This window comes from Solea solea, chromosome 17, assembly GCF_958295425.1.
Source record: "Solea solea chromosome 17, fSolSol10.1, whole genome shotgun sequence".
Taxonomy (NCBI): domain Eukaryota; kingdom Metazoa; phylum Chordata; class Actinopteri; order Pleuronectiformes; family Soleidae; genus Solea; species Solea solea.
This window is the reverse complement of record NC_081150.1, coordinates 10397258-10420761: the sequence shown is the minus strand read 5'-3', so window position 1 is coordinate 10420761 and position 23504 is coordinate 10397258. Positions and strand designations below refer to the sequence as shown.

The following is a 23504-nucleotide window of genomic DNA, read 5'->3' as shown; positions in this document are numbered from 1 at the left end:
GACAATAAATACGTCCTTTATTTTAAATTAGTTGCAGTACATGCGTTATAGGAAGGAAAACCAGACATACATATTGGAATGGAGGAATCATGGTGAACAAACGCTTCTATCACCTGCTGAAATTTTGTGTGTGCTGTGTTGATGAGTGGCTGTCGCAGCAGCAGCAGCAGCAGCAGCTCTGGGATCAGCTTTGTGCTAAAAGCGTGTGGATTTGTTTTTGTTGGTCAAACTGTAACTGTCCAGATCTGAACAATGGCTCCTCTTTCTTCATCCACTCTTCCACAGAGAAGTCTGGGAAAAAGAAACTGATTTCTCTTTGTGCCGACTCAACAGAATCTGGAGAAATATACACCAAAAAAAAAGTGCAGTAAAAATGAGGAGAAGGTTGAAAAAGGCTTTTATAAACTACACTCTTCTCAAGGGTCACTTAAAAGACCCTTGAGAACTTGTGCAATTTAAGTCAGTGGGAATTTACAACAGCTATTGTTCAAATATTTCCTGTTGCAACATCTAAAGGATAAAATTAAATAGACTCATTGTGTTATCAGTGTAAAACTACACATTTATGTACACCTAATGACAAAGCAAGGCCAAATTTAATAGCCCATGTGATGATGCATTTTAAACTTATTTTCTAGGAAGTGAAAACACAGTTATACATATTTTTCAAAAACATGACATGTTTCCTACCTGAACCGTGAGTCGTGTTCCGTGTGTCTGTGAGTCCATACTGGGCCCTGATGGAGGCGGGAGACGTGAATCTGGCTCTGAACACTTTAGTGGGTCCCATCAGTTCTCTCCAGTGACGTATTCCGTCCTCTCTGGCTAAAATGTACGCACGCATCGGACCACTGGGGCAAAGAAATCAGCAGCAGCGTGAGTGGTCAGTTTACAGTTGCAATCAGAAAAATAAATACTGTACACTCGTGATAAAAGAAAATATTATGTATTTTAACTTTTTAAATGAATCAAAATCAAAATGTATGTGTTACATGTCCCTTCTGCTAACAAACCAGCAGGGGTCACCATTATGGTTTGGCTTCAACCTTTGTGAGCTGTTATGTCAACATAGAGCAGCAATGATGAATCAGTTATTGATGTATAACTATTCTTATATACTGTATAAGAATGGTGTTTTCTGCTGTCTTTGCTCCTCTACAGCAAAGAAAATCAGAACAATTGATCAAAAACCTTTTGAGGAATTTGACATTTGACATTGTATAGACCAACAACCACTCAGTAGGTTGATAACCAACTGATTATATAATACTGTATGTTTGGCTCCAGTTTCCCCCATGACTAATTGTTCATAGGTCGTCCTAATTCGTAGTCCAATCTATTCACACCAGAACCTCCGCATAGCTCAGATATTAATACACATCACACACAGAATGATAGAACAATGATCAGCTTTGGCAAAACCAAAGTCAAAATCCATCTTTTCCATTAACACCTCCAGCATTCAGAGTGATTAAAAGCACCTTTTGCAGTCTAGCAGGTGTTCGCTGCATGAAGAGCTACTGAGAGGAGGCTTCACACTGATTCTCAGACATTTGCTCCAGGGATGGTGCGCTAAATATAGAACTTGTGTCATAATAGAAACTCCTGCTGTGCACTTTTGACAAAATGATTTACTGGCATCTGGCTGAGCATGAAAGGAGGGCTTTGTCCGTGCTGACTCAGTGATTTATGTGCAATGGAAATGTTTCCATTATTCCATTTTGAACACATCAAACAGAAAACCACAATCATCCAAACGTTTATATGTGAATAACCGATGATGTCATAATTTGGGATTTGTACTGAATACAAATGAATACAAATACATTATACAAAAATATAATGGCAGTGTGACCAAAGCTTACCTTGACATGAACTCAACAAGTCTTTGATAGAAGAATCGCCCTAGGGAGCAAAATAAGAGGGTTTACATCAATTTTAGATCTATTTCTTCAAAACCAAAACATTTTTATTATGAAAAATGTAAGACTTAGTCTAGTCAGCTGCTGACTCAATTATTTACTTATACTGAATCACTGTGAAGCAAAACTTTCTTAACTTTACCCTTAATGATCATGGATTTGTTTTATTCACACCTGAATGTTCAGAGTAAAACCTCTCCGAGTCCTTTCTACTCCATACGAGATCTTTGCATCTCACAATGACAAAGTTGTTCTCCAGGATTCTTTGATGAAGAGCCTGAGGGAAGAAAAACAAACTTTAACCTTGTAGTTTCAGACTGTAGTTGATGACACCAAGTAAACAACTGTGTATCTAAAAATGTGTTTTGTGTTACAATTAGAGTTCCTCCAGAAAGCTTAAAGTTAAAGGGGCTGAATTGAAATAACATTACACCATCTGATGGTGAGAGCAGAGTCAACAAAAAAGCCACACTATGGATTGTTTTGAAAGAAAAATGAATTTAATTCACAATATACGTCTAATGGCATTGCTTAATAAGGTGCACAGGACTCCAATTTGTGTTGACGTTTTTAGACCAGTACTTTTATTTGTACCGAAGTAAATTTTAACAAAATAGTAGTTATTTTACTTGAGGAACAAAACTGACCTCTAACATCAGAGGATGAGCTACAGCGTCTGGTTTAATGGCCGCCAGGGTGAGCTGCAGCACTTTCGACAGACGAGCAGCTGTCAGTAACATTATCTACAGAGAAAAACAACAGACACTACAATTCTGTCAACATGGTACGGACCACTGCAGACAACACTTTGTATATACTCGTTCAGTTTATAAACCTTAGCTTTGTTAAATAAATATTCTATATTTATATGAATTTCATTACCCACCTCTGTTCCGTCTGTTTTCCAAAATAAATGTCAGGTTAGATCAGAAAACAGCGACATACACAAAACACAAACACAAAAATATAAAGTATTTCAATACGACACTGTTCCGCAAGTTAGTGTTGTTTAATGTCCTACATTCAAAAATAATACATATTGAAGTAAATTTGACGTTAAGACGAAGAAGAATGATTCGGGCGGTCCGTTCGTAAATACTGCCCCCAGAAACCGAGACATTCAGCACATTATGTTCCCACCTGAGGGCGGGTTTTTTCATTCGGTTTTGTTAGCATTCTAAAATAAAGTTGTTCACTTTAGGGCTGCAACTAACGATTATTTATCAAAATCGATGAATCTATCGATTACTCTCTTGAGTACTCTTGAGTACTTGACTAAAATGTCAGCAAATGTTGAAAACCGTTGATCAGTGTTTCGCAAACCTTGAATGATGTTCTCAAATGTCCTGTTTTAACAACAAACCAAAATGATTTGGTTTTAATTATTTATTCTTCTGCATGGAACAAAGAAACCAGAAACTATTCACATTTTAAAATGCTAAAAAAAGAAGAAGCAGCAGAAACTTGTTTTAATTAAAAAAAAAAAAAAAAAAACCACAGCAAACCGATTAATTCATTAATAATATTTGCCCTAGTCTAATTTGTAATGGGAAAAATATGTTGAAAAGTACCCTTATATTTTGTTGCTCTACTGTTTTGCAGCAAAAGTTATAGCTTCAAGCACATGAATGACAATATGTGTACAGATCATAACCACGAGAAATGAAATATAACTTTATTTCCTTCCAAAAAAAAGTTTTTTCTGTCATTTCATTGTTAATGTTATTGTTTTTAATTACTGTGTATATGTTATTGTCCTGTTTGAATGCAAATTCAGGGAATAACTTTAAAAGAGGGTCAGTTCTCTGGCAAAGGCAGTTAGTAGGGCTTGATCATTTACCACCGATTTAACTTTATGAATGTGTACATATACAGTTGTTGAGCCACAAGATGCTGCCGTCAGAATCAGCTTTACTGGCTAAGTATGATTGCATACATACAAGGAATTTAGCTCAGGTTTTTCCATTTCAGTGTATATTTAGAGACAAGAGACAACAACAGCAACAAAAGACAAATAAGGTAACCATGAAGTTTAACAATGTACAGAAATGTTAAATAAGAATGGTGCAGAAGATGGTTTGGTATGTACTGTACTGTCCAAACTGAAAGTGCATATGATTATGTGCACAGATATGTATACACACATATCGTCACATACATACATATACTATACACACACACATATATATGTGTGTGTGTATATATATACACACACATGTGTTCTGTACATACATACAAAAGTTGGGAAAGTGAGATATACCAGAGACGGGATTTTTTTGTCAGTGGAATTCCATCAATGTGGGACATCAGATGTACAGAATGAGTTATAAACACAGAGTGCATTCCAGCAGCACAAAATAGCCACACCCTCCAAGAGAGGAGACTCTGTGTGTGTGTGTGTGTGTGTGTGTGTGTGTGTGTGTGCGTGCCTGCATGCATGTGTTTAACATATAGTTTGACATTCAGAACGAGAGAGAATAGGAGGGATGAAAGGGGGGGAGGTGGACGTCCCACGTCGTTTTCTCCCACCTGCCCATGTCATGTGACTCTGGGTGACACCACAGCTGTTACCTCCCATGAGGGGAGTGGAGAGGGTGAAGTGGGGTGTTGGGTGGGCACATTTTTGAGGCTGTGGCATTTAAAATGTATAAAGTATAAACTGCCTTGTGACATGATTTATTTTACCATTCTTGAACACAGTCTTTATTGACCTCAGTGGTTGGGGAGGAGTACAAAAAGTCATGTTTTTCATTTATTATTAAAGTTGCAGCTTGTACTCAGTCATCTGGCCACTGACTGCTTCTCACTGCAGCTCTGTGTTGTCTCTGTGGCTGCAAAGTTGACTGGGGACATGCCATGGAGAGGAGACAATTTAAATCACCATAAAACAAATAATCACTTAAATAGGCACGTTGTCACGTTAGTTTAAATGATAAAAACTGGTCACATTAATGTAAAGTACACTGAAAATAGAAAATGCTGGACAAACTTTAAAAAATACTTGTCATTCAAACTGAATTTAGCAAGTTGTCTAACATTATCTTAATATAACTGGTTAACTTTAGTTTGAATGAACTTGAGTTGTTTGAGTGTTACATATTTAAGCTTTTTTTGTTGTTAATCTGTATTACTGTATTATGAGCAAAATACAACCAGTGATGATCAAACACATTTCGGACAGCTGTTAGGAAATAAGGAGGGAGAAGGAGTTTGGATGACAAGGTATAACCTTCGACTTATGATTATTTTCATGGCCGATGGTTTTCTCGATTAATTGAGTAATCGTTTGGTCCAGAAAACGTCAGAAAATGTTGGTCATTGTTTTTCAAACCTGGAAATGACGACGTTCTCAAATGTATTGTTTTGTCCACAAACCAAAATGACTCTGTGACTTTTAATGATTCCTTTGATACATGGAGCAAAGAAACTGGAAAATATTCACATTTAAGAAGCTGAAAAACCAGAAAACATGCCATACATCAAAGTAGTAGACTATTATTTTAGAGTAATTGTTTCAGCCTTAATGCTTATAGGTAATAATAATAAATGAATAATCCGGATGTCTACCTCATGAAGCATTTAAAGCAGGAAGATTTCTATCGTCTTCATCTCTTAAGAGCTGGACAATCTTAGAGGTTTATGATGGGTTGAGCAGACACATGGATCAACAGAACAGAGACCACCTGACTTTCCTCAGCTGGGCGGCTGATTCAGCTTAATCCCCTCTGCCGGCCATAAACCCCCTTCTCTGTTTTATCTGTGTGTCACTGCTGTTGCTGCTGTTGCTGCTGTTGCTGCTGCTGCTGCTGCTGTTGCTGCTGTTGCTGCTGTTGCTGCTGCAGTTGTCATTCCCTTTTGGTCAGAGTCGGGCAGCTGACTGACGACCCCCACAGGCTTTTTAGAGTGTCTATGGTCTGCTCCACATTCATTCCTTCCAGGAGCCACAGTAAAGACTTGTGTAACAATAATGTTCCACAGCAGCAGGGCAAAGATTCTCATGTGATGCCAGACGGCAACATTTTGACGCTCATGGGTGAAGCTGTGGCTTTGTCTTGTTTAATTGTGTCAGAAATGAGCCAGACTATTCAAATGGCAGCCCGTGGGCCACATGCGACCCATAACCAACTTCATAGTGGCCCAGCCTTTGGTTCCACCAGAAATAACTTAAGGAATAACTAGAGAAACACTTTTCACTGTCCTTCAAAGATTCCTACACCAATCCCTACAGTAGTCTGTAAATTTCTCATCACAACTGAGTTTGATGTACAGATCTGAGACTCAACTGTTGGTGTCATAAAGAAATGTTCACTGTAAATCTAATGAAGTATAATAGACTTGGGTTTAATTTGAATAGATATTTTCGGCACTTTGCTTTTACTTTATTATATAAGTGTGTGTTTTATTGTTTATGCAGCGACTACATTACATTACTACATTTTTCTTTACATGTCACATGTAAATAAACTTGATTTACCGCGGCACTTGAAACCGCCTCTCAGGGTCGTATGAAAAACATAAAATCAGGTTCGACCTGTACACTGCTGCACACTGATTTACTGTTATTGCAGCTCACCTGTTCACCCGGTCAGAAACCAAGTGACCGTTATAACGGGGTCATTAAGGGCGACAAAGGCCCCTGCTTCAACACCCGCCAGCCTTTTATGGCCTAATTGTTTGACTGGTGAGAAAAGACAGTGACGTGTTTCCTGTTATATCACCTTTGTGGCGTTGGTGACAGGTCACAGACTAATGGGAGGGGCGCGTTACCAAAGATGAAACATAATGGAATCAGACGTGATGCCTTTTTTTTTTTACTGTCAATTCAGAATTAAAAGAAAAAGACTTCGCTTTGAACCCACCTCTAACTGAATTGACGATCTTCTTAAATGTTTTGCTTTGCAACTGAAATGATTCAGTTTTAATGAAATATCTGTTCTATGGAGCAAAGAAACTATGTTAGAAGCGGAAAGATCAGAAGGCTTCTTTTGATTATTGAAAAAAAAAAACACTGAAACTAATTCTGAAAATAGTTGATGATTCATTTAGTAATGTTGTTTTCTGAGATATTTGCATTTGCATTTCTTATTAATTCTCCTGCGCTTTCACTAAACAACTTATCCACAGTCATAGAAATCACAGACGCTCTGTTAGCCACATTTTTATGAAGCTCATTTATTTTTACATCGCCCACAATGTAAATATTACAGGCCATGTTGCACAAAATACTTTTATTTTGTTGTTGTTTTGTCATGATCAGTAGTTTTCCTATCACCTATAGATATTTCTTATCCGTTATAATTTGCTGTCATTACTCTTTTATATCTCTTTTGTCGCAGTTATTGTTGTATTATAGACGAGATTTAATTCTGTTTATATCATTCTGTCTTTAATTACTTTTCTATTTCCTTATATATGTTTATGTTCTTTTTATTGTTCTTATTAGTAGTGGTAGTAGTAGTAGTAGTATTCTACTTCTACAACTAATTCAACAAAGGGCACGTCTACTTTTGTTTTTACAATCTTTTTAAAAAGACAAAAGACTAAATAATACAGTAAATGAATTGTTTCTTCAGTATGTGCTTCCCAATCTACTTACTTTACTCTGTTTTACCTCAATACAAAGATTGTAAAACCAAAACTAAACATGCCCTTTGTTGAATTAGAAAAAATAATGTCCACATTTTCTTCATGGACAAAAACTGTAAACATTTTTACTAATATTCCTTATCATTAAATCTGTTGTTGCTGCACTTCTTCATGCGCTGAACTCAAAGCATCTGTCAGGATCCCTCTGTCCCCTCGGTGAGTCACGGGAGTGAGTCGCCTTCACCTTTCCATCACCTGTTCTCTCTTTTAGCCTAAATGCTGGTGACCTTTCCCCTTTCTGCTCCGCTGCTCCACCACACAGGAGCAGGCGCGTCGCAACAGCTGTGTCAACCTCCATCGCCACACAACTGTTGTGCCCAGGGAAGGACACACAGGGTATCATGTAATGAGTCATCGACGTGCTACAGAAGATCTGTTCTAACTTTGCTGGGATCAAGCTGCTCACTTTTACTTCTTCAGTTGTGTTATAGCGGCTGTTCTTCCTTTATGACGTTAGAGAGGTCACTGTTATTTAGTTGTTCTTCTGCTCTTGGCTCCATATTTAGCTCATCCTTTTTGATTTTGTTGTTTGTCTGTGACACATTTTCCACATGATATTTGTGTGTATGATCACATTCTCTGGCATGTGGCAGCACATCTTGCAGTCATGTATGTAAATGCACAAGCATGTGTCCACCGGCTGCCTTAAAACTGTGAGTAAACTTCACCAAACGCATTGTTTCATTTGCTATTAAACTTGCTATATCTTGTCAAAGCAACCATACACTGTACAAAATTCACAATTAGCGAAACAAGTGTCACTTAAACTTCTGCAAACTTAATAACTTAACGGAGGTTTCATATTTGACTGTGTTCTAGCAGACATCAACGGTGCGTTCATCAATACGGCGCGTTTACAGTGGAAGGCCGCAGGGTGTTTCCTCCAATGTTCCGGGTTTAATTGACGATGTTGTCCCATGTGCAGGACTTGGCTCTGGTGTCAGCTGCCAGTTTATTTATACCAGTCAATATCCATACTATCCTCTGCTCGGGCCGAAGAAAGTGCTCACGCTTCAGTCAGTCGCTAACCTCTATCTGCTGTCCTGAGGGAAATGACCTCCTTCTTCCTTCTGCTAATAAAAAGTGTGATGTGACATTGGCAGCGGAGCAGACGGGTTATGACAGAGGGGGAACAAAGTGATTAGCAAACGGGGGCCCTAGTATGTGAGCACAGGTTAAAAATAACCTTGTTGACTCAGTTTGTAGATAGCACGCAACCCGGGCCGTGGAGTTCCTGTGCTGTCATCTGCTCATTTTGGCTCAATTCTTCTTGAAAACGACTCCGTTGGATTTGGTCGAGGAGTGAAAACCCTGTTCACCTTGAAGCATTTTGAGCAGCAGGTTCTGACAGTTAAAAACCAAATCCCCAGATGACACACACACAAAGAAGAATCATAGAGTAAGACGAGATCTTTCGCATGATGCATGACCCATGATGAAAGAGAGGCAGAAGCTTAGATGGGGCACTTTGGCTGATGTGTGTGTTGGCGGCCGAGGGCGGCGTGTGACAATCATCAGCTGTCCCGTTGTTCAGAGGAACCGCAGGATTATGATTTGCGTCTTAACCATTGTGTCCGGTGCAAGTGACCAAGAATCCGCTCCGCCACAAAAGTCTCCTGATATTTCCAGCGCACAGATAGAACTGGCAAGGCCGTGCGTGCATAGCTGACATTAGTGGAAATGTTGCATTTGTTGTACTGGCTGGCGCAGCGCCATGGGAAATATCGAACAACTGTCCAATTTAGACAACATCCTGTGGCGGAAAAGAAAAACGGGAGCTACAAAGATGGGATGGGGTTGCTATTTGTGGACGGCGAGTGCCTCGAAAATAGCGAGAGCGTTGGGTTTCAATGTAAGCCCTTCGCTCTGAGCTCGAGCTTTCTGTGAATGAGGCCTGGGTTCCGATCGCACCCAACCCCAGCGCTGATTTTAGAACACAGGTGTTGACCTTAGTGGAGCAGCTTGTGCTTGCTGCAGAGGAAAATGAACCCCACAGCTCGGCCCATTTGCCTCTACGGTATATACTGGTCGTCGCACATGTATGCTTTGGAAACACGTCTTACATGTAATCAGACAATCAGAACAAACTGAGCATCAGAATGAAAAGAGTGGTGATTTGTGTACGTCTTTTAATGTTGCCACACAAAAAACTGCTGAACTATCGGGACTTGTTAATCAGAGTATGAGTCTGAAAAAGAGCAAATAGCAGATTTCTGGACAAAAATGCCTTGTGGATGCCAGAGGTCAGAAGAGATTGACCAATCATGAAAGGGCAACAATAAGTTGCAAGAAATACCCTACATACTTTATTAGTTATCATTTGTGCCTTGAGTGTAGAACATTCATATATTTATTGGATGAATCGCTTAAAAATGTTTGATTTTCTCTTTCCAGCTAAAGTAGCCAATGATTACATTCTGAGCATCATGAGGGACAGATTGTTTTGTGTTTTTCATTTGGTGCCACAAACACCCACACACCTCACTTACACTCCTCACATCATCATCCGTCGTCTGTTCTGTTAGATTTTCAGTGTTTCGGAGCGTAACCGCGCCTTGATTGTAGAGCGATTCGTTCTCATTCGCATTAAACGTCCCCTCAAGTCGCCGTCACGTCACATGAATTTGTCCTGAAAAGTGCTTTCCCGCAACAGTGAGTGTCACTTTTTCCGTCACAGTAAATGATACAATGAAAGGAAAGTGAAGCCCAGGATCCAAACTGGGATGAAACTCAACCTTGGCTTCAGCTGTGACTCGTGGCGGGGCAGTAACTGCTGTTCTCACTGTAAACCCCCACCCCCCCAAGAAAATAATAAAATAATAAAACACACCCATCATGCAGTTGCTTGCTTGTTTCTCTGTATCCCTCTCTTTCTGCCCTCTTTTTTTTTTCTCCAAAAAGGAGCAATTGACATTCGGTGTAAAATGGTGGCAGGGTGGGGTGGTGGAGTGTGGGGGGGGGGGGGGGGGGGGCTGCACAGAGTATAACGGCAGGGGTGTAGGGTGTCTCGAGCCCAGTGTGAACAGCTGAGAGGTGTGATTTCACAGGCTGGCTCCCCCCTGTCAGGGCCCTGATTGGGCCGGACAGGAGGCGCAGGAGAGGCCCGGGCTTCTAAAGGACACCAACAGGTGGGAGGCCGCTTTGGAGGGGGGCACTCCGGGGCGGGATAGAAAAGGCCGATCTGCATGGCCTGATGTGGGCACAATCCACTGGCCACAAACAGAAGAGGATGGTTGATGGCAGGGGAGCTGAGGTGAAGAAAAGGGCAGGGTGAGGTTGGGGGAATGGGTCTCAGGGAAGTCGAGGGTCAGTCTGAGATGAGTTTGGGGTTTGGTGGGTTGGTAGGCCAGCTCCAGGTCAGTTTAGTGTTGCTCGTGAGCAAATATCTCAGGGTTTTTCTCTGGATTTGAGGCCTAAATTGCAGCCGTGTGTGAGTAAACTCAGGTGTCAAACCGGCTGTTAGATGTTTTCTCTCAGTGTTGTTTTACGACAGCAGCACACACACGCTCTGACAGAGGCCCGACACCTCCGTCAGGTAAGAGGAATGCTGAGGTGTGACACAGGAAAGAATCAGCAAATTTGGATGCGCTCGTCTTTTCTTAATGGCCATTTGGTTTTGACACGGCAGAGGTCAGATTTATCAGGGGGAGTCACCACCACCACCAGATAGACACTTAACTGTGTAGGAGAGACTGTCAGAAACCTCAGTGTGGCCTCAGACCTTGACTCACCACAAGAAAAAACCTGAAGAGGAGACACAACAATGCTCAGCGAAGGTGAGTCAAACATGTATGAATCGAGTCAGCTTTATTTGAAATATGTGCCTTTATTATGTCATTTTTTCCCCCCTCAAATGTATTTACAAAGGGTGTTTGTGTGCAGTCGTTGGGGTTAACATGACTTGGCATGACATGATGTTCAGGAAATAACACAGATTGTGACCTTTGTCTGCTGGGAGTCAGTATTTGCCTCTCCCTCCAGAGTTATTTAAACTCACTTAATCATCCTCATCCGTCAGAGAGCTGCATGGTTTATGGCAGCATTCATATTACACTTCCTAATCCTTATTGTTAGAAGTAAACAATGCTATGACTATTATATTTTTGTGCTACTATCAGAAGACAACAATAAGAGGGAAAACCGGTGTGTATGTGCTAACATCTATATTTTAAACTTATTTTTGAATTTGAGGCGCAGATGATCGGCGCCACCGTCACGTGTTCCTTTAGCCCCATCCCTCTTCCCCACTTCCCCTCTTTCTGTCACAGTTAACCATTGTTGAGCCGCTTGTTCCCGCTCCTCTGCATCTGTGGCTATGAAAGGGTGCTTTGTGTCCAAGCAGCAGCGAATCCAGTTGTTGCCCCTTGTGAGAACATGCTTCCTTATATACCCATATTAATACACCACTTATGGAATGTAAGGAAGTGTGTGGTTACGAGGGGACGCGAACGTCAACCGCCATGCGGGGAGAAGAAGAGACACTTTCACGTCACGGTTATCTGTTATAAGAAATGATGTGTGTATTTTTCTTTGTTTTATGATTGAGCGGAGTGTGTGTGTGTGTGTGTGAGTAAGGCAACAGGTGAAAGGCCTCTTCCCTCTCCCTCAGCTCAGGCACGTGTGCAGTTAACATTACTCCCTGAGCCACTGATCAGGTCTCAGGGACTTCTTGAAAAATTCCTGCCCTGCCCCAACTGCTGACAGTCAAGCAGGATTGACAGGCCACAGCTGTCACCCATTATAGCAACCACAGGACTTTCAAAAAAGGCGGAGGGGAGGGTTTGGAGGGAGGGCAGCGATGTCACTTATGATGAGGGTTCACTTCTGTAGGCTGGGAGGAAAGAGGCCAATGTCTCTGGCTGTCAGGCTTCTAAATGTGAATGTTCTGCTTGGTAACATGTGGGTTACATCAACACAGGCTCTTAAATAATGTCCTCACTGTCTTTCTCTCTGTGTTTCAGGTAAGGCCGAGGAGGACGTGACAGCGCGATGATGCCCACCTCCCATTTCCCTTCTCTCTTCTTTTTCCATGCCCTCACGCCCTCTGTAAACATCCCTCACCTCCTCCCCCCCTTGCTCTCTGTCTATTGCTCTGCCTCTTGCAGCTGAAGCAACACACCTTGCTGTGGCTGGTCAAACGGAACCAAGTCAGGTGTTTCTGTGAGGTTTGGTCCCCTTCAACCAGCTACTGCGTCGTGAATTCAGTCAGCAGACACCGGTGTGGAATCAAAGAGGCAGTGGCGTTGTTGTGTAATGCTGCATAGTCTGGAGGTGATAGTCAAAAAGCAGATTGTGTGTATTTAATTAAGTGGCTTAATTCTGTGTTTGTTTCCTGTGTGACATTGTGAGCTTGAATAAAAGTATTTATAAATAAAAGATTACTGACGAAATACAGTGCATTCAAACGTCTTCATATTGTGCAATGACTGTGCAGTGAGTGATTGTTACAATCTGGATGAATGTACATAACAGACAATGTAACTTCACTTCAAGGGAAAAAAAGTAATTATGACATTTAAAAGCTAGTGATTAAAAAGATTTACAGAACACAATTAAAACCTCAACAAACAAGACATGGAGAATCAAAGTCAGAGTCCAATTCATTCTGCAAAAACATGATGCTGTCAATAACATACTGCAGGTTTATATTAAAGACTGTAAAAACCTCAGATCTGATTCAGGATTATCTAATTTATTTTGCATCCTCAATCCCCCCAAAATACTTTTGAAGTAATAAACTATAATTTATGGAATTTAACTGCACTATATATTTTATTTTTCACAAATTGTCATAATATGACTATACAAAGATGACTGAAATGTGCAGCTTTGAATAACTGGATATGTACATTTTTACCACATTAAATCAACCATTTATGGTCCATTCCATAATCAACCATCTTTTTTATAAACACTGTACTAATTCAAGTCTCATGAATAGTTCTGCATCAAAGCCTCCTTTCATAATGATTATAATGATCGCTTGTTATTAAAACTTAACTAAGTTATTGGATCAACTGAATTTCAGTTTCATTTTGAAATATGCAGTGATGCTGCACTGCATTCTATAGACCAGTGGTCAGCAATGCTTGGCCCACGGGCATCTGTATCTGGCCCCGGCAGATGATTTAACAAATCTGATCTTAAATTATTTGCTTATCTTCACAAATAAAAATAGTATTCAGTGGCTTACAAAAAAAACTGGCCCTTGACCACATTTACTTGCTCATCCCTGCTACAGAGACTCTTGTCTGTATCACAAAGTACAGGTTTATCAGCAGCACAAACTGCAGCCTCTAAAATGAGTATTAAGACACATCATAAACTTCATAAAGGTAGGATTTATTGCATAAATGTTGTATTAGACTGATTTAGAAACATGGACATTTGTGTAATTTCAGACTGATCTGAGTCAAGCAAGTTTACCAAGTTTTTCAAAAGAAACAAACACATTTTGAATGGTGGCGCCTGCAGCACTATGTTTGTCCACAGGGGGGCGGTGGGAGATTTTTCCTCTGTGGTTTCAGCAGCAGCAGCAGCATCAGCAGAGGAAGTGAAACAGCACCGTAAACATGGCTGACAGTGGAGTGACAGGTGAGTTTGGGAGTGAATAAGAGCTCCACTTTTCATTTACATCCCGCTATATTTGACTTGTTTCACCTCGGGCGTGGAGTAATGTTGTCTCGCACTTGTGTTCCTGGTTTTCTCGTTTTCTTCTGCTTTGGTATCTAGCAAAGTTAAAATCCAAATGCTAGTTGTGTGCTAACATTAGCATTCCACGCGAGCCCCACTGTGCGTTCGCGGGAGACGTTGCTGTAGTTCAAAGAGAGAAATACTAAAATGTTTACGTTAAGATATTTTCATTAAAAGATACGCTGCAATGTCTCTGTGTGTGTGTGTGCGCGCGCGCTTGTGCGTGTGTGTGGTAGTGCTGTAACTGCGCTGCGTTGACCGTTGCAAAGCCGTTACTGTGTTTAGTGTGATGCAAGCCGAGCCAGTTTAGTGTCACACACAGGAATCTTATATTAACACCAAAACTGAAGAAGTGAAGCTATCAACTGAAATCTGGTCCTGTCAGACAAAGAGCCGACGTTTGTGATTAACTGATGTAATCCTGTTGGTTGGTTATGTTAACAGATGAGCCTGTCAGTAAAGAGGAAATTGAACGAGCAAAGGTTAGTTTTTCCCCATGTTTTTCTGTGCTTTTGTTTTCACAGTTTTACCTTAAAGTTTCTGAGCTGGCCTGATTTTAGTGCTTTGTTGATCATCTCGCTCCTTTTTTTTTTTTTTGACACATTCACTGGCAGAGTGAAGGCAAAGAGCTGACTAAAGAGGAGAAGCAACGGCTGAGGAAAGAGAAGAAACATCACAAGAAAAATAAGGAGAAAAAGGATGACAAGGCTTCACAGGAGAGTGAGAAAGAAAAAAAGCCTGTCAGCACAGACGCTCCAGTATCACAGCCTCCATCACAACCCACAACACAGAAAGGTGCTCATGAAATTAATGACTACCCCCCTCTCTTTGACATCAGTATCCTGTTGTTTATAGTTTAGTAATGTCACTAATATTAATCCAACATCTATCTGTGTGTGCATCAAGGTAATTATAGTTCACGAAATAATGAAAACTAAAATTGAAAGGAACATTTTGTTAACTGAAATTAAAATAAAAACTAGAGTTTAAAAGAACATAATAACTAACTGACACAGAATTGTGTGTTTACAAAACTTACTAAAATGTTAGCGAAAATGTGCTCTGCTGGAAATTTTGAAAGACAGCCTTTTCACTCTTAATGTGATGTGTCTTATGAGGATACTTAGTTATGTATATTATTTATTATTATTTGTGCTGCTATGTTCATGTGTGTCTTAAGTCTGTTGGTTATTAGATTTTTACCTGGCACACTAACTGCATCCAACCTCAGCAGTATTATGCACATTTTACACATCAGTCTACCTTCTTGTAGACTGAACGGATATTTGATTTGGGGATGGTTATTCATCTGTCCTTACACATTTTTACAATTACATCTTTTGCTGGGTTTTTATGACAACTTTATGACAAACTTGCACCTGGCGAATACGGAAAATACTAACACTAAAACTAATAAGAACTAAACTAAAACAACGCATTTGCAAAAAAATAAACCTACTACTACTAGCAAACCTGCTCTAAAAACTAAATAATTAAAACAAAAAGTTAAAACTAAAACTAACCTTGGTATGCCTCTGTATCTCCTCCAGCTCCTTCACCAGTGCCTACCCCTGCACCAGTTCCTGTGCCTGCCTCAGAAGCCGCCGTAGCTGCAGACAAGCCTGCTAAAAGTAAAGCAGAGCTAAAAGCAGAGAGGCGAGCGCGGCAAGAGGCTGAGAGATCGTCCAAACAGGGCAAGAAGGGAGATGTGGGTCAGCCGGCTCCCACAAGCAAACCCAAAGCACCACCCAGTGAGCTGCAGCCAGGTACTGCAACTGTGACGTTACGTGTGAAGTACATTTTACACACTTATCAGAAGGATCACCCTCTTAATGTATTTTCAGTGGTCAAGAGGCTTCCAGAACATATCCAAGCAGACAACCCAGATGTTTTAAGGAAACTAGCCAAGAAGTTGGAGAGACAACAGGTTTGTGCTTTTTCTAAAGATCTATGCGATTGAATTTAGTAAATATTCAAACAAAACACACGTTTATGCCTCTTTACCCAACGAGAAACCATTGAATTTGAGTGGAAATTTTGTCTGGATCATCTTCAGCAAGTAATATACTACATGTGGTATAGAGTGATTCCCAAAGAATTATAGATGTCAGAGAAAAAAACAAAAGGACTTTGTACACTGTTGTTGTTGGCAAACGAAAGAAAAAATATTCAAATGAAAAACTAAATACTAACTTCTTATTTTGTGGCAACATGTAAATAATATTTTATCATTCACTTGAGTGGAAACCTGCATTGATAACTGTGTGTGAATATACTTATACTTCTTTCAGACACCAGATTTCAATGCTGCTGAAAAGGTCCAGGTCTGAGTCTGTAACATGTGTGCAGTTGACATTTGTGTCATTTTGTTTTGTTTGACAACCTTTTGTAGCTGTTATTGTTTTCAAATATAGTCAATAATTGGAAAGTTATGAAAGCAGATGCGTTGTTCAGTCAGTTTGGACAAAGACGGCATGCATGTGGGATGGTGTTTTTTCGCTTTGCTGTGCAGGTCTTTAATTGTAAAACATACTGTTCTTCTGTTTGTGTGTGGTGAGTATTTACAACAATTGCATACGTAATGAAAATTAAAGAATATTTTTGCCTTAGTAGTACCTCTTACGTCTCCCTGTTCTCCACAGAATTTTCCCCCCAGATTTACAGGTTTATATTGTAAATGTCCAGGCTGTGCTGTGATTGTCTTCAACCTCACTATCTCAGTGTTAACCCCTGAACTCCTGGACATTCATATGATTCTGGATTACAATCTGTTTCATTTCAGATCCCACTTCGGTCAGACTACGGCTACAAAGTCAGTTTGTTTTCTCACCTTCACCAGTACAGTCGCAAAGCTCCTCTAACACAGCTACTCAGGTAATGATGTTGTCTGAGAAAAGTTTGATTTATGTAGTAGTGTGGGTTGTGAACATATTAACCAGTTAAATTCACAATTGGCTTTTTCTTTCTTTCTTTCTCTCTTTTTTTTTTTTGGTGCAGCATTCCTTCCACAGTGATTCATCCTGCTATTGTACGACTGGGCCTCCAGTATTCACAGGGCATTGTGGCAGGATCCAATGCTCGCTCTGTAGCACTGCTGCATGCCTTTAAACAGGTAACAATAACAAAGAAACATCTGCTTCCCTATATTATATTTGTTTGTGTTTGACTGTGTGATAAAGTGCAAGTTAAAAATTTAAAATAAGCTATAACCTCACCTGGCAGAACTGATACTGAAATCATTGTCTTCAGTTTTATTGTTATTACAAACAGGGAATTATGGTGAGAATAAAAGAACTGAGCGTCTGCGTCTGAGGTTTTTCCCATTTAAATTGAAGACAGATTGAAAGAGATTAAAGTTAAATACCTTCTCCATAACTAATATCTTGCATTTTCCCTGTTTTTTTGTTCTCAGGTAATAATGGACTATACTACGCCTCCAAAGGAGGAGCTTTCAAGAGACTTGGTGAACAAGCTGAAGCCTTATATCAGGTATACACATTTTTAAATGATAGCAGAACATGAAGGGACTGCTTATAAATGTTTTTTTTTCTCAAATAAACTCATCAGTTACAGCTGATGTCTCTTTGTGTTTTAACTAAAATAAGCCCATGTCTTTTTTTTCTTGCAGTTTTTTAAATCAGTGTCGCCCCCTGTCAGCCAGCATGGGTAACGCAATCAAATACATCAAGAAGGAGATCTCTTATATTTCTAGTCAAGACAAAGAAAAAGAGGTTATTGTTTGGTCAGAGATCATAAATGTAAAATCTATATATATGTGTGTAAAATCTGACACACGGTAAAGAGAATGTTACAGATTTTCAATCTCCCATCTCTCCCATTCTCTCCCATCTCCACTCAGGCAAAAACCAAACTGCTGAACTGCATCGAGAGCTACATTAGTGATAAGATTATTATTGCTGCTATAGCTATTGCCAAGTATTCCATAGAGAAGATCAGCGAAGGAGACGTCATCCTAGTTTATGGATGGTAAGACTTTTTAATGTTGACTTTCAAGGGCAACATGTTTTTCTCTTCCCTATTTTTGTCTCTCCCCTCAAACTGCCACCTTTCTTTCACATTCTTATCTAAAACTACCACATTTTACTCATGTTCATGTTGTCTGCTCAGCTCATCACTGGTCAACCACATACTGTGCGAGGCCTTCGAGAAGGGCATTAAGTTCCACGTGATTGTGGTGGACAGCAGGCCTCGGCTGGAGGGCAGGGAGGCTCTGCGGCGTCTGGTCAAGAAAGGCATCAGCTGCACTTATGTCCTTATCTCAGCTGTCTCCTACATCCTTCCAGAGGTGACCATGAACGTTGTAGCAGACTGAACAAACCATTAATATTCTATCGTTTCTATTAAAGCAGTTTACTGGCCCCCGGATGGAGTAGCGAATCATGCTTCTGTATTCTCTTTTAGGTGTCAAAGGTGTTCCTTGGTGCTCACGCTCTGCTGGCCAACGGTTACGTCATGTCCCGCGTGGGGACGTCACAGATCGCTCTGGTGGCCAAAGCCTTTAACGTGCCTGTGCTGGTGTGTTGCGAGACCTACAAGTTTTGCGAGAGAGTGCAGACGGATTCCTTCGTGTCCAATGAACTCGGTATGGAAAGCATCCAGTGATTTTTCATGTCTCCTTTTCATAGGTGAATTTGCTCCAAGTTTCTTTATTCATAAACAATTCAAGTGTTTGTTTCCCCAACATTCAATATACAGTGATTATTAGGGCTTTTAAAGATTTAATATGTAACATTCGTGCATTTAAAGATCTAACGACTCATTTTATATATTTTGTTGATTAGTGTACTTAGAATCGCCAAAACATCTCCAACCCCTAAAGCCATAGAATTGTTTCATTTTGGTTGCCTTTAAATGACGTCGTCCTCGTTACCATCTCCGCTGTACATTTCAATGCAAATGTCAAAATGTGGAAGAAAGTATTCGATACTAATAGTTAGCCAGTGTGTTATCTTTTGTTCTTTTATTTCATTGCGTGTATTTGTCACTTATGGATCACGGCTACTCGTTGCCATTTGCTGCACATTTTCCCGCAGTGGCTCTCCCTGTGAAGTGCAAACACACAGGGGAACCAAACAAGAACCAAACAATTCTCATGATGCCGTGCTGCCTCCTTACATCATCAAACTAACTTTTATTAGGTTTTCAGAAAACCCCAGTGGCAGAAATTACAAGCTGTGTGTTTAATTTAGAAATTTTTGGCACAACAGCACTGCTGCTGAAAAAAACTCTTAATTTCTATCTATTTGTTGACGTGACTTCATTTTTATCACAACTTGTTCCCTCCAGATGACCCTGATGATCTCATTGTGACCCGGAAAGGAAAGACTCAGCTGGAGGACTGGCAGCAGGTGAAGTCCCTCGGCCTGCTCAACCTGGTGTACGACGTGACGCCGCCTGATTTTGTGGACCTGGTCATCACAGAACTGGGAATGATCCCATGCACCTCTGTCCCTGTGGTGCTGCGAGTCAAAAATGTGGACCAGTAATCGGAAAAAAAAACCTCCATCTCTCCTGAACCAAGAGACTGTGGAGTTGTGTGCATGAGTGATTGCACACAACACACAATATCGTGCTTTTAGCATGCAATAAATATATATCTGTAATGGCATAGGCTGTGTTTTTGTGGTAAAATTGCATCATTAGAGTTTATTGAGGCATATTGAGATGTTAGAGGGAGAGATGTTATGAGCTTTTTCCTTACAACTGAACGTTTAATTGCCAGTATTTAGAGCATAACATTTCCACTATGGTTAACAACATGTTCTGGTTATCAACCACACTATGCAGCTTTAAACTCGCCATTAAAGGCTTTTTAATTACTATTGAAAGCCCCATAAATTCTTAAGACTAGGTTTTAATGATTTGATCAATTGAACAGGATAAAAGATATATACCTTGGAAATAGTTCTCGGATGGTTTGCTGTTGCATCCTCATGACAAGTTCTCCAACTTTTAAATCAAATTCAACGACCAAGGAAAGCAGCATTTTTGACCAAATTTGTCTCGTCTGTTCTGAGAAGTTCTAACTCAAAAATTAAAGGACAGATTTGAATTAAATTATAAGGGGATGTAGGTCATGGCCAGAGAAGGCATTAATCAGACTGTTGGTGATCCGAACACTGACCTGAATACAGGTTAAAAACAACCCTGTATAGTTTTTTGGATTTCAACATTCTAACACATTGTCGTCACTGTATAAACAACATTTAGATATTTAATTTATATTGTATACTATCCTTCATTAGCCTCATTTGCCTTTACGTTGACACCAAATGTCCAGACATATTCGTCTGTATAACAGATTAAAAAAAACCCAGTACAGTGCTGTTTTGAAATCTTTATTTAAGATGAAGCTTTGATGCTTCTCATGCATCTGCATCAAGATGCTGAACAAAGACAAAATAAAAGGAGCAGAAAGGAGTGTAACGTTCATTCTTATTCTACTCTAATACAGAAAAACCTCAAAGCTCAGCTTGAAATTTCGATGGTTGATGTGATGATGTACTTCCTGAAGCTGGCTACTTTTGAACCTCTCCCGAGTAAAATACATGTTCAACGTGCAGTGGATCGACATTTGTGCGCATTTCCCTGCAGCTACATCGTGTGAACTCAAAGTCAGTGTATGTTTGACACAGTTAACAGCAAGCAAAAACAAAAAGGTCAGAATGCTGTTTAATACAACCTTCGTATTAATATCTTGTGTCAGTTTAATACATTTAAAAGTGTTTTGTTTTTTTTAATATAATATGGGTGAACACCTCTCAGAAACAATTCAGAAATAAAACAGTCGAAATTCCTCAAAATAAAACATAGCAGCTCCACAAGGATTTAAAAATAAAATCTAAATAAACACAAGGGGTCTCTTCAGACTTGGCGTCAGCATTTTTCCCATTCAGAAAAGTCAGTTTCTGCTCAGTAGATCACTGCAAGGTAACGATAAAAACCAGTGGACTGCAGTTCAGAGTGGTTTGACCTTACGTCTCTGTGTGACCCACAGCAGGACGGAGAGGACGACTGTGGACGCCCCAAGAGGCCCAAACACCTGTAGTGCTGGAAACTCCCCCTAATGTCAAAGTGAAAGATAATGCATATAAGACAAATAAGAGTCAAGTGCACCAGTGTTGGATTTGGTTTATAACGATTCTGACAAAGCTGCTTCCAAAACTGACCTCTCGAAGACACTTGTATCCATGATAGTTGTCAGCACAGCTGCACTCAAAGAAGCCTGGTCCATAGGGGGTGCAGAACGAGTTCTCTGGGCAGTTGATGGCTGAGGATCGTCAGACAATGGCACAACAAACAGATGTCTCATATTACCAAATAGTTCTGCAGGTTCAGATGTGTGTGTATGTGTCATAACAGGAGGATTATGAGAGATGGGGAACTTACACAGCTCTCTACTCTGATTGCACATGTTTTTCTGGTCGTCGCAAAGACGATTCCTTTCTTTTATCTCCACCTTTGACCAAGACATGTTGCCTCCAGGACAATCTATGTCCACTGGCAAAATCCTAAGGAGATAATTTGATTTAGAAAGAAACAAGAAGCCAACCTAATCAACCGCGAGTACTAGGAATAATATACTTACATGTGATTTAACTCAGTAAATCCTTGGAATACTGTGTCACTCAGGTTGACAAGAGGATTAAGTGAGAGGTCTCTGCAAAACAAAATTATTTCAGAAAGGTAAAGTGTCTCATTTGATCATGCAGAATCAACAGGAACTCCACTGCACTACATGTTGTGAAAATGAGTACAAAATGATTTGCAGTACATACATCATCACTGCTGTTGATGACTCGTGAAGATCCCCCACTTGAGTAAATGAACAATTGGAGAGATCCAACCTAACACAAACACAACACAACACGTTAAATCGTTAACAAAAGTTAAGTTGCAGAAAAACTGTGCTTTATATGGTGTTTGACAACGTCAGAAGCTACAACACTGGTGACCTTTAAGAGACACAGCAGGGAAGCTCGTTTAAATACACTGATGACACAGCAGGAAAAATGATTCCTCATCATCAAATCTTAAATTTATCTCTCCTACGGAACCTCCACTATTATGGATAAAGGTCATAATGAAGAGGGGGTCTGCAACCCATTCATGTGATCCAGAAATAATAAGTAATGTTTAACACATCTGGTTTTTTTTAACTTGTCTGTTGAGTGTTTTTTCGTTCCAGAACTCGGGAATAACCAACTATGTTCACAGTTTCTTCACTGCGGCACATTGACAATAACATTTTGTGATCTTCTTGATGGACACATGGATGCTGCTGGAGCAGTATTTTAGTTTCTATGTACAATCAGTACTACTAGTTGTTAATTAACTGAAACAAGCTACTTTTATCATAGTAACACGGGGCAAGGAATATATAATGAATAATATTATATATTCCTTGAGAAGTTTAATTTGTTTCTGTATTTTTGTTGATATATTAGAGAAACAAATTAAACTTCTCAAAGAGAAAAATTGTCAAAATGTCATGTTTTTCTAAGTATTTAGAAAAACATGACATGAACATGAACAGTATTCTGTTCTGCTGGCTACAACTTCCACATTATCGGCCTACAAATAGCAATGTCTGTATTTCCTACAGACCCTGAAGGCAACATTAAAGTCCTACCCGATGATGCGTTCAGGGTCGGTTGTGTTGTCATTTGTTACGCAGCAGCGTCCGTCTATCCGTCCAGCGGATACGGCGCAAAACTGTCCCACTGCGGTGCCATTGAGGACAGTCCCGCTGCACAGTTTACATACCTGGAGTTACAAATGACAAAAAGGGCAAAAACAGGACTGTAAACAACAACAATCGCAGTCATTTGAGCGGCTGCTGTAATGTACTGCCACCACAACATGTCGTTTTCACAGCGATTCGTTCGCAAAACCTGCCATTCACGGATTCTATCAAATATCAAAGCTGTTACGGTGACAAACATAAGTCATACCTGCAGTTCAGTCGACTCACAACTCGCGTAAAAACATAAATTAACGATGAAAAGAAGCAACACAGGTTTCAGCTGGTTGCACCCAGCTTTCATTTTCATCGACTGAAGTCATGTGACTACTGTAGCCGACATGTGACCGGAAACTGGTCCAACACTTCACCCAAGAAGTCTAATTTAATTTTGCGCTGCAATTACGCATACACTAAATTAAGGGCTATTTAATCTAATGTTATTTGCGTCTGTCGTGACTAGAACAACAGGATGAGGG

General features: G+C 40.1%; 3 protein-coding genes and 1 long non-coding RNA gene across 6 annotated transcripts; 2 read left to right on the top strand and 2 right to left on the bottom strand.

The window, feature by feature from the left end:
• Positions 1 to 130: 130 nt before the first annotated feature.
• nme6 (NME/NM23 nucleoside diphosphate kinase 6) lies at positions 131 to 3041 on the bottom strand. Of its 3 annotated transcripts, none has more exons than XM_058612496.1 (6): positions 2809 to 3041; positions 2570 to 2665; positions 2097 to 2199; positions 1866 to 1905; positions 691 to 851; positions 131 to 291 (listed from the first exon to the last, which is right to left on the bottom strand). In XM_058612496.1, the coding sequence occupies exons 2-6, from the start codon at positions 2660 to 2662 to the stop codon at positions 185 to 187; spliced, it is 504 nt and encodes a 167-aa protein (XP_058468479.1). In that variant the 5' UTR covers positions 2663 to 2665; positions 2809 to 3041; the 3' UTR covers positions 131 to 184. The 3 variants fall into 3 exon arrangements, with proteins under 3 accessions (XP_058468479.1, XP_058468478.1, XP_058468477.1); XM_058612495.1 differs by having other exon boundaries at positions 131 to 336; positions 2570 to 2687; positions 2809 to 3038; XM_058612494.1 differs by having other exon boundaries at positions 131 to 336; positions 2809 to 3038.
• Positions 3042 to 10599: 7558 nt separating this feature from the next.
• Positions 10600 to 12958, top strand: LOC131443757 (uncharacterized). Its single transcript, XR_009233665.1, has 2 exons — positions 10600 to 11344; positions 12530 to 12958. It is a non-coding gene; the product is annotated as an uncharacterized LOC131443757 (long non-coding RNA).
• Positions 12959 to 14096: 1138 nt separating this feature from the next.
• eif2b4 (eukaryotic translation initiation factor 2B, subunit 4 delta) lies at positions 14097 to 19890 on the top strand. Its single transcript, XM_058614073.1, has 13 exons — positions 14097 to 14162; positions 14706 to 14743; positions 14876 to 15056; positions 15812 to 16027; positions 16106 to 16188; positions 17044 to 17135; positions 17259 to 17373; positions 17674 to 17750; positions 17890 to 17992; positions 18121 to 18248; positions 18390 to 18567; positions 18684 to 18864; positions 19569 to 19890. Exons 1-13 carry the CDS (start codon positions 14141 to 14143, stop codon positions 19766 to 19768), a joined length of 1614 nt encoding a protein of 537 aa, XP_058470056.1. The 5' UTR covers positions 14097 to 14140; the 3' UTR covers positions 19769 to 19890.
• Positions 19891 to 20604: 714 nt separating this feature from the next.
• On the bottom strand, positions 20605 to 23360 carry atraid (all-trans retinoic acid-induced differentiation factor). Its single transcript, XM_058614074.1, has 7 exons — positions 23237 to 23360; positions 22915 to 23048; positions 22061 to 22129; positions 21871 to 21942; positions 21672 to 21793; positions 21452 to 21552; positions 20605 to 21345 (listed from the first exon to the last, which is right to left on the bottom strand). The coding sequence occupies exons 1-7, from the start codon at positions 23333 to 23335 to the stop codon at positions 21241 to 21243; spliced, it is 702 nt and encodes a 233-aa protein (XP_058470057.1). The 5' UTR covers positions 23336 to 23360; the 3' UTR covers positions 20605 to 21240.
• Between the last annotated feature and the right edge of the window lie 144 nt (positions 23361 to 23504).

Bases quoted from the DNA above. Each gene is read 5' to 3' on its own strand.
- nme6 (XM_058612495.1), bottom strand. From the start codon at position 2,662: ATGTTACTGACAGCTGCTCGTCTGTCGAAAGTGCTGCAGCTCACCCTG. The intron at 852-1,865 runs GTAAGCTTTGGT...TCTTTGCCCCAG, and splicing joins CTTGTTGAGTTCATGTCAAG to TGGTCCGATGCGTGCGTACA. The intron at 337-690 runs GTAGGAAACATG...ATATTTCTCCAG, and splicing joins GAACACGACTCACGGTTCAG to ATTCTGTTGAGTCGGCACAA.
- eif2b4 (XM_058614073.1), top strand. From the start codon at position 14,141: ATGGCTGACAGTGGAGTGACAG. The intron at 16,028-16,105 runs GTACTGCAACTG...ATGTATTTTCAG, and splicing joins ACCCAGTGAGCTGCAGCCAG to TGGTCAAGAGGCTTCCAGAA. The intron at 16,189-17,043 runs GTTTGTGCTTTT...GTTTCATTTCAG, and splicing joins AGAAGTTGGAGAGACAACAG to ATCCCACTTCGGTCAGACTA.
- atraid (XM_058614074.1), bottom strand. From the start codon at position 23,335: ATGAAAATGAAAGCTGGGTGCAACCAGCTGAAACCTGTGTTGCTTCTT. The intron at 22,130-22,914 runs GTAGGACTTTAA...TGTTTGTGTTAG, and splicing joins GACCCTGAACGCATCATCGG to GTTGGATCTCTCCAATTGTT. The intron at 21,943-22,060 runs GTATGTACTGCA...TTTGTTTTGCAG, and splicing joins TCATCAACAGCAGTGATGAT to AGACCTCTCACTTAATCCTC.